Here is a 10,159-nt window from a genome sequence, read left to right as displayed (position 1 = left end):
TGTATATTACACCTTCTCCCTTTCCTGAACTTTCCGTTCACTGGATTTCAAGAAATTTGCGTCAGCAGTGTGCTTTAGAACTTCACGTTCTAAATTGATTATTGAATCATACATTCAGCATACATTTTGGAAGCAAAAGTAATCTCAAAACCACATCATCGTTGATAATCCATCTACATTTGCATCCACCGATGTGCTACATCAATAGATACTATTATTATAGCATAACTCAACAACTACAAATTCAAGTAAAAAGAAGCAAGAGAACTTGTTACAACTAGCAAAAATGCAAAATGTGTGCAAATTCAGAAGGGAAGCAGGGTCTATAAAGTTCCATGCTTCACCACCGCCGTCAATGGAATATTGTGAGCATTTGAGTATTCCAGAATCCAGATACATGCTTGGGTTCAATGGAAATGCATGTGCATAATTTCCACCAATTTCATGTACATAGTAATATAGTATCAATGATTATAGACAATTAAAGAATGATAATATGCTAGTGACATGATTTTTCAAGTAGCCACTCTAATATTCTGCTAGTTCAGAGATTACAGGTATATCACTCCTTTAATCAGGAGAACAAAAAAAAGAGAGACTGGAGATACACATAAGTAGTAATCTCATCAGAGGACATCTTCATATAAGGATACTAACACTGAAACCACTTTAAAACCACTCATATAACTGATGACCAGTGGTTGAATAGCTTAAGCAATGTATCGTTGCTTTCATTCACTTTGGTGTTGAGCCTTCACCCAGCATGGACGGCGTCCTAGGGCTGCGCTCATGCCAGAGCTCAATGACACGAGGGCTGTATGCTTTTTCAGAAATGGATGGGCTGCGGATGCCTTTCAGTTCTGCCACAGGCGTGCCACCTGAGCTGGTGATCTTCGGGCTGTTGATGCGTTTGATCTCACCCCGGCTTCTTGTGACCATGTTGTCTAGGATTTCTGCACTCTGGGTGTTTCCGAATGCAACATCGATGTCTTGCTGAAATACATGAGATTTGAGTTTCAGGGAAATGCAACATGACTAAGAATGTTCTAGTACAAAATACTATGTCGATGAGCAAGACTCGTGTATTTTTCAGGATAGATGGTGTCTTTCTGAACTTACCGCAGCAAGGCTGAATGGTATAGCCGGCGATTCCTCATATTCAGCTGCATCTAGGTCAGTTAGATGCGCACCTTTGAAGAGCTTGGGGAGGATGTACTGCCTGACTGGAACCAGGAGCATGATCATGAGGGGGAAAAGAACTCCAGCTATTGGAATCCATGTGATTCCAAAGCAGACCAACAGGTACGCTGTCTGGAACATTGTGAACATGGCTATCGTCTTGAATGGCACTGTCTCGACGAACGTGGTGTGGTACTCTTCAAGCACCCTGGGAAATATTTACAGTACAGTATAATAATAATTTCAGTCTCCCGAAGCAGCTACATTAACAGTATTTAGCATAATATATTCTTCCTTGCATCCATCGGATCATGTTTTTTGTGCAGTTTGTGGATTTGCCAAAAAAAAAAACAGAAGCAGAGGTGCCAAAGAGTAATATTTTGAGACAAATTAAACATACTTGTATCTTCTGCTGGGAGCAGTGAAGAGCAGCAAGATCCTTTCCCAAAACTGGTTACCAGGCAAGCTCTCAATGGCCATGAAGGCAAAATAGCCCCAGAGGACAGATGTAGGGATCTTCTTGAGTAGTGGCATAGCAGCGACACAACCACCCACCATGGAAGCCTGTAGCAAGTTGCTCAAGCGCTGCTCCTTGACCTCAATGGGAAGCAGATCATCAATTTCTTTCTCTATGTCAAAGACTGTCTCATCAACTGGTGCATCAATGTTACCCATACTCGAAGCTAGCTGGACTGTTGAGTCCTTGAGCTCATTTAAGCCCTGTATTTTTTTTTTGAAAAGGTGTAGAAAAATGTCATATAACCAAATCATCTGAATAGATATGAACTACTAAGTTTTGGGCAATAGAACACATACTCTTCTGACAGACTGTTGCTGATAAACCAGTGGTGTCTGCATCTGCTGATAAGCATCCTGCATGCTGCCATACAGTTGGCTCAAGCTCGCATTCTGGCTCATGCTCTTTCGTGCAGTGGCTACTAGCCGGTTACGAAGCAGCTGAACAGAAATGCTTGCCATTTGAGTGAGAAATCAGATATCCAGATGGTATTCTGAAGTACTATTTAAAAACTTCCATAACTCACCTGATGCTTGAGAGTAGCCAAACTCTTCGTGTGCATGGGTGATTGTGGAATGACACCATTTGATGGAGGGATACCAATAAGGCCACACATTAACGTCTATTGTTCAAACACTGATGTTATTGAAATGTATAGAAAACACCAAAACTTAGTACTCAAGAATTAGAATTATGCACATCTGGGCATACCAGGAAGCCTAAGAGAAGCAAATCATAGTGGAAGGATGGAGGTTTCCTCAAATTGAACTCTTTCTGCTGAGCAAGCTGAGATGCAACGCTATGATCGAAGTAGTAGAGAACAGCAATCATTGTTGCTGGTATGAAGGCACCAATGATGTAGAGGAGTGGAACTTGTGTCATATCCTGCTCATTTGGTTTATGTCGAAAAAAATAATCGATAAGCAACGATGTTTCACATCAATAAAAACAATATTTTAGAATCCTTCTGTGAATGTTTGAGTACCTTGATGACTGTCCAGTTATCGTATGCACCAGGGGACCATGGATTAGGACTGAAAAGGCGTCGCGGAATTGCTTTTGGTACATTTCCATATGGTATGTAAGACACTCCAGTCCAAACTAGCACCATCAGTGGAACACCATAGTCAGCGATGAAGCCACGCAGCCAACCTAGGTATAAGAGTATTATCATCAGAAATTTGGTATTGGACTAAGTGAGGTGCTTCACACTTTCACAGTCATAAGCAACACAAAGGATCAAGGGAGAGAGTTATATATAGTTCTCATAGCATCTGCAGGACAGGTTCAGTTTTCAGATGCATACCTGCTCCATAGCGCCATGACCGTGCCTTCCTGCTCCTCAGGGCAGTGAGTAAAAGGCCAAACGACAACACAATTGCAAACATTCCGTTGGCAAACCGCCATGATGGAACAAACTCTAGCGCCTTTCGGTCTTCCCTCTCAGGAATGCGGAACTCATCGATAAGTCCCTGTGCCCATCACAGACTGGTGAGCTTACACATCCAGATGGCCACAGAGAAGTCAACTTGCAAATTACTTTGGTACATATGAATTTATGACATTTTTAAAATATTTCTAAGGAACATTTTTTCCAGAAAAACACCATTTATTTTATAAAGAAGCATTCTTAATTTTATCTACTTCTGTTCCAAACCGAGAACACTGAAATATTTGGTTGCAGTAGTGACCAATGGCACAAAAGCAGAAGCTGGAGACACCTTCACATCTCCATTGGCTTCCATGTGCTTTTCAGCACTTGCACATGCCTTTGACCAACCTACTCGATTCTCCACTAGTTAGTTGCATTCAGACTGACTGGAGTACTATGCAATCTGGAGAGGCAAGGTAACTGGAGTTTGCCTTAAAAAAGTTTCTGCATCAGCATAAGGTTAAGCAGCAAATGGCTTGAAACCGAAAAGCCCTGCAGCTTTCACCAACCTTGATAGCCTGCTGCATGAAGAGCATAGCGATCAGAAGCCCAAACAGCTCGCCAGCGACGCGGGTGAACCGGTTGATGATGGAGCACGCGCCTAGTATGGCCAGCAAGAAGAGTAGGATGGCAGTCCACACGCAAACCCTGCACGCGTACATGACACACGGCAAGGATCAGCTGAAACAACGTCCAAATCTGCAATAGAATTCTCAGCCAGCACACACAGCAAGGATGACCTACCAACCGGTCCAGGCCAGGAACAGACTCCGCCCGAGGTCGGGCCTGTCCTTGGCGAAGCTGAACATGAATGTGTACATGAGCACCGTCGGTTCGGCGACTCCCAGGATCAGCAGCGGCTGCCCTCCCACGATGGAGTGGATTACGCCGCACAGCGCAGTGGATGCCAACGTCTGCACTGCCGTGAGGACTCCATCTGCTCACAAAATAAGCTCCTCTGCTCACCCACTGTACTGACTGAAACTAACGCCACCAAGTACAAGTTTTGAATCCCCCTGTTTTATTTACCAGTGTTCCTCTCCAATTGCTCCCCGAACGATATGACCGGTATCGCGGACGCGAAGAATATGTAGGTCGTCGGCGCCAGGATCCTGAAACACTCCCAAAAAAGCACTCCTTTTCATTCAAGATCTTGGGGGCAGGCAAGAACAAACAAACTTGAGAACAGCAACAGAAGGACATCGCAGCCAGTTTCAAGGTTTTGGCGCCATAGTGGTGATACCGAACTTGTAATCCTAAACAGCACAATGCAAGATTGTTGCGAGCAAAGATTAGATTAGCCTTACCTGATACCGGCACGGAACCCTCCGGCCCAGTCCTGCTTGTAGCAGGCGAGCCTCCCGTGGAGGTCGTTCTTGATGCCCCGCAAGGGCACGAAGCTCTCCTCCATTGAAGGGCGTCGCTTTTTTCTCAGACACAAGAAGATCTGAGGATGTATTCTGGATGGTCTCCCACTCCGGGTGTGAAGTGAGGCCCTTGCTTACATCTTGCGGCGGATGGAGCAGGAAGAAACGCTACCGGTTTGGAATCTCGCGATGCATTTAGCGCGGGTCCATGGAGGGAGACGAAGGCCGAGGCTACGAACGGAAGGGGAGCATAGAGAGCACAGGAAGCGGGCTGATTGCCGACGAGGGAGAGAACGGCAAGGTCCAGAGAGAGAGAGAGAGCAGTAGAGCGAAAGGGAGGTAACCGCTACAGAGCAACGGAGTTGCGATAGAGGGCAGATATATAGGAAGTGGCAGGGGAGGGGCACACCACTGTCAATTCACAAAGAGAAATCTTGGTAGAAAAAAATTTAAAGCAAAAAAGTTATCTGAGGAAAAAAAATGCATTGCTCGAGAACTGTTGCAGCGAGTCTTGCTGAATGCTGAGCTCTGCGCACGCAAAGCAAAAGCACAAGAGGGCTCCAGTGGGGTGTGTCACTGGTGGGCTTTGTGATCATGTAACTGCTGCAGCAAGTGTCGGAGCTAATTTTATTTTATCTACCACTGTATTGTTAAGTTCAGAAGGAAAAGGAAAACCGGGGGAGGGGGGGGGGGGGGGGGGGGGGGGGTGGTCAGCAAGAGGACAAATAATAATTTTTTGGTTTTGTTCACTCGGATGGCAAGGCAGGGCCAGAATGCCAGGGCAGCTCTGGCTCAGCTGTCTGCTGTCCAGGGGAAGAGAAGGACCCAACGAGCTTCGCTATTACCAAATAAATATTACTAAATATTAGTTATTTTAGTATTTTGATAGATTTATACCATATTTAATATATGTGTTTTATATATATATCTAGATTTATTGACATCTGGTTGAACATATACATAATAAAATTTAACTGCTACGACGACTAATATTTTAACACAGACTAGTCGGTTGCCCGTGCGTTGCGACGGCTTATAACAATACCTATATATCTTATCAACAAAAAAATTTAAGATTTTTTATTGATCGTATCCGCTCTCCATATAATATTTTTTGATTTAGCTAACCGATGTTATTATTTACTCCATCCAATATGTCTTGGTACAACACGGTCAATGAAGTGAGCGATTAGAAGAAAGTTCACAACGACTGACTGAACAAACAAAGATTGTAAAATGACATAATTCCACAATACAGAGACCAAATAAGAGAAAGTTTGTGAGCTCAAGTTTCTAAAATAAGTCACATAAACTCAAACTTATAAAAAGATAGATCAAAATATGAAGTGTTTGCTAAAGTCAGGCATCAATAAAAACTGGATGCGCTCCATATAAATTATGCTACTTTGTAGCAATTACTAACATTTAAAACCAATAAATAACCTTTCATTTTACTGTTATTGTGACAAATTATTGTTGCTCCATCCAATTCAGCAACATCAAACACCATGAAGTCCATTGCGTCAATGTGGTCTCAGAAACGACCTAATGCTTGCAAGAGCCAAGAACGTCGTGCCGTGCTTGGGCTGTAGCCTCGGCCCGTAGTGCTGGTCCGGCTCGACACGATTATATATTTTTATTTTACAAAAAACGTATATAGATATATATAATTTATATTCAATATTAAAAACATTTGAGCATGATATTCTATTGGTTAGATAACTTTACCTAGTGTCTCCTACCCTTCTTTCATTAGGGCATGAGTTTGAATCCCATCTCCTGCACTATATTTTAACATTTTTACGCTAATTTAATCAAATGGGCCGACGGACTAACGGGCTGGCTCGGAACAGTCAGCAGGCCGGCATGACGTGCCTGGGCCAGAGTTGTGGCCCGCGCGCGTCTGGCCCGTGCCGGGCCGCCGTTTGGCCATTTATAGGCGTGCAACGGATTAATTTAAAATAGCTGTGAGGGGTTATTTGTAAAAAGATGACGCGCGACGACCGTTGAAACTGGTGCTTTAAGTATAGTATAGATAGAGTATTAGATTAATTGTAAAATACATTTTCATAGTTGATTCAGAGCCATAAATATGAATACAATTCATTAGAAATTTAGCCAAACGTAAACCACTTTAAATGGCACCGTATTATATTTTTTTTTCTTACAGAGGGAGTACCTCCAAATGGTGGATGACATCTCTAGGATTGACCACCAATGTTCTAAACCCTAAACATTCTTTACCACACCTGCTGCAGTTAATGTAAACTGCAAATTTAGTGCAAGTTCCTTCCACATGCATGCATGGAGATAGTAGTATCCAGGCTGAAACAAAATAAAGTAGAGGCTATTATATCATACTAGTAAGATGATCCACCTGTTATCTGCTACATGATCAGCCTCAAGTTGCCATCAGTGTGATGTGCACATGAATTATTAATCTTTTTTCTCCCTAATAATACGGTGCTTGTACAAGGTGACGGCGTTCCTTGAGACCTGCATCCGGTGTCATGTGTGCTGTGGAATCTTCCCATAAAACAAGAAACCAGGAACCCAAGAAATCTGAGGTTTGCTTCAGGCTTCAGCTGGGGTACCAGAAGAACAAGAGTTGACCTTACCTTTGTCCCAATGCAACATGCACGATTGTTGTCTTGGCGGAGGTAGTATTTAATTAGCAAGAGGCAGCATCTTTCTTACTGTTGCTTTGGTCTGGTGTTATCTGACGAATGTTTGTCTAATTGGCCATGCCGCCAGTTCTGCACTTCTGCTTCTCCAACCAAATGAATGTCTCCCGGATTAGATGGAGCTTGTGTTCTCCAATTTACAAGAGCTTAATTAATGCCCAAGATGATGTGGAAGCACAAATCCTGCTTGAAAAGGTAGGTCATGACAAGTTCCGTTCGATGCGGCTAATTAATCTGGTAAGATTTCGTTGACAGTGTGGTTAATATGCATGTTTTTTTTGGGACATGACAAGTGAGTGTGGTCACAGGCTAGGCGGTGCTACAGTGAGGCTCTTGCAACAGTTGCACCTGCACTTCCGGCGTGAGCTAGGTCTAGGTGAGTGGCTGTTGATTATTTAAAATGTAAGCAGGAACCCGAGGAGCTCATCTTGAAAGTAACATAAGTACAGAACGTCCAAACTGTCCAGTCTTTTCTACTAGACTAGAAGATCATCCAACTGCCTCTACCTACACGTATGTGGGGGTTTGTTTTGTATATCTTAGAGCTTCACTAGTTAAGCAGTTCTTTGACCAAGTGAAGCTAAAACTGTTTTTTTTAAAACATTTACTAAAACATCTTCTTAGAGAAGATGGCAAGAGAGAGTTGAAAAAAACTAGTGTTTCCAGTTTCACTAGGCTTCTTATGCATATGACTATATGAGAGAAGCTGAAAACAACTTTTAGGCTATGGCCAGCAGATCGTGCATATATGGTCATGTAAAATACTGTTTTGTATTGCAGATTGCAGTGTTTATAGAGTATAGTTTGGAATGTGAAATAAGGATGAATAAATTGCTAGAGAGATATAGTCTTAGGAAGAAGCTATTTCAAAAGGGCATGTTTGACGGATGAGCTGAAAAACAACTATGCGAAACTATTTTATACTCCCTTATTCCAATTTATAATTCGTTTGAATTTTTTACCCAAAATTTGACCGGCTCGTCTTATTCAAAAATATTCATAACTGTTGTTAATTTTTGTTGTGATATTGTTTAGCATATAATATACTTTAAATGTGGCTTTGAATTTTTTATTTTTCGCAAAAAAATTGAATAGGATGAGACTGTCAAATGTGGCAAAAAAAGTCAAACGGATTATAATTTAGGATGGAGGGAGTACATCTTAGTGGGGTGCCCAATAATCTAGATTTGGGGCTTCACTGTTGGAGCAGAATATTTTGTTAGTGCCCTAAATCCTATAAAATATACTCATTTTTAAATTATAGGGTATTTTTATAAGTCACAATGTTGGAGATGCTCTAAGGGAAATACGTAATTTATTAAGCAAAAATCGGTTTTAGAAACTCACTGACATGTTTGGAAGTGCACCAATTTGTATAAACCCGTTTCTTAAAAACTGGGTACTTGCAAACAGGTAATTTGAGCGACCTGCCTCCATGATTAAGTGTTTGTTGATTGGATCACTAGAGCCAAATGCATCACCGCATGATTGTGGCAAGATGTTGTGTTTGTTTGATTAGATTCAGACATGATCTTCTTAAGTTGTACTAATGCTCAGGCAGATTTTTTTAATCAAAAAAAGCTCAGGCTATTTGGCAAGTGCCCTCCTATACGCATTATCATATTCGACATTTCATCCAAGAAACGACTAAGATGATGACAGACTAAACAACAGGTACAGATCATATATTTTAGCCTTCTAGTGATTATACCAGAAGAACATGAAACAGCCCTGTTCGCTACGTTTATTATCGTGCAAAGAGAGACAATTTTTTTTTTCTCAGTTACTACCTCTACAAGATGAAGATGGTTTCGCTGATTCGACTTCTTTTCCCTGTATGTTTTATTATCACTCGATTGTAATAATCTCGGCTTAGTTAAATAACTGACCGAGTTGTGAGAGCTTAAAAAAATCACGAAAGGCTGGTTTGATGACCAGTAAAATGAAGGGGATCCATGGAAAAAGAAATCCCTCGTAAATGAAAGACAGAGATTTTCATTGGCCTAGCTAGTCCCAAGAGCCCATGCAGGACTGTTCTAACACCATCTTCTCATAGTTTTGGACTGACAAAAGAAAGACATTTCACAAGTGCCATTCAATCGAGCAGAAAGTTCAACAAAGAATTCAAATACTTGTTTGAGAGTTATAATTTATTGAAAATTATAAAGTCCCATCAACCCATACATAGAAGTCGTCCGTACGATAGCTAGCCGGCGATGAAAATTTGTGAATTGATCTAATATTATGTACGTGGCCTGTCAGTCAGCAGCCACCAAGGAAGTGAGAAGGTGTTCCTTCCATTCATCCTCGTCGTTGCTTTAGGTGAAAATGAATCTTCTAAGCATAATGTGCAAACCGATAAACACATTTATTATATATGATCTGTGCCCTTATCTCGCTTTGTAAAGATGACTTATTTAACTCTATATCTTCTTCTTTTATTTAGGATAGCCCAATGCAACTTGACATCTAACATGCAGTGCGTCTTGAAAAGGCGAGCAAACAAAATATCAAGTAGCAGCCGAGGATTGATGTGACGCAAAGCATGCCTATAGATTTATTTGCCAAACTATACGGCGGCGAATATATGAGTATGATATATTTTTCATTGTGTTCAAGTATCACACCCGGGTTTTAGGGGTCCAAAACCCGAGCGCGAAATAATCATCAGGTGTGCTGGGATCAAGTCTCACACATATGATGAATCATAGCACATGATCGAATGTCACATCTTTACTATATAACAGGAATTCTATACAAAATAAATAAATAATTACATTATAAGGAGACAACGGTCCAGCAACCCAAAGTTGACTGGGAGACGACGACCTAGATCTCTCACGAACACATCACAGCATTCTTCATGCGCCTCATCCTGCGGTACCTGTTCTTGACCTGTGGGGGGTGTGAGACAGCAAGAGTGAGCTCACATATGTTCATCGCTCAACAAGTTGTGGGGAATAATGTGCATGAACTCGCC

General features: G+C 41.7%; 1 protein-coding gene across 1 annotated transcript; it reads right to left on the bottom strand.

Moving 5' to 3' along the window:
• Window positions 1–516: 516 nt before the first annotated feature.
• On the bottom strand, window positions 517–4,834 carry LOC100381433 (Boron transporter 1). Its single transcript, NM_001174274.1, has 12 exons — window positions 4,436–4,834; window positions 4,158–4,240; window positions 3,873–4,065; window positions 3,638–3,776; window positions 3,003–3,168; window positions 2,682–2,848; window positions 2,408–2,581; window positions 2,223–2,318; window positions 1,996–2,136; window positions 1,580–1,899; window positions 1,120–1,387; window positions 517–993 (listed from the first exon to the last, which is right to left on the bottom strand). Exons 1-12 carry the CDS (start codon window positions 4,537–4,539, stop codon window positions 736–738), a joined length of 2,109 nt encoding a protein of 702 aa, NP_001167745.1. The 5' UTR covers window positions 4,540–4,834; the 3' UTR covers window positions 517–735.
• Between the last annotated feature and the right edge of the window lie 5,325 nt (window positions 4,835–10,159).

The sequence above is a fragment of the Zea mays genome, chromosome 3 (genome assembly GCF_902167145.1).
Source record: "Zea mays cultivar B73 chromosome 3, Zm-B73-REFERENCE-NAM-5.0, whole genome shotgun sequence".
Lineage (NCBI taxonomy): Eukaryota > Viridiplantae > Streptophyta > Magnoliopsida > Poales > Poaceae > Zea > Zea mays.
The sequence above is the reverse complement of the archived record's forward strand: the minus strand, read 5'-3'. Positions and strand labels throughout refer to the sequence as shown.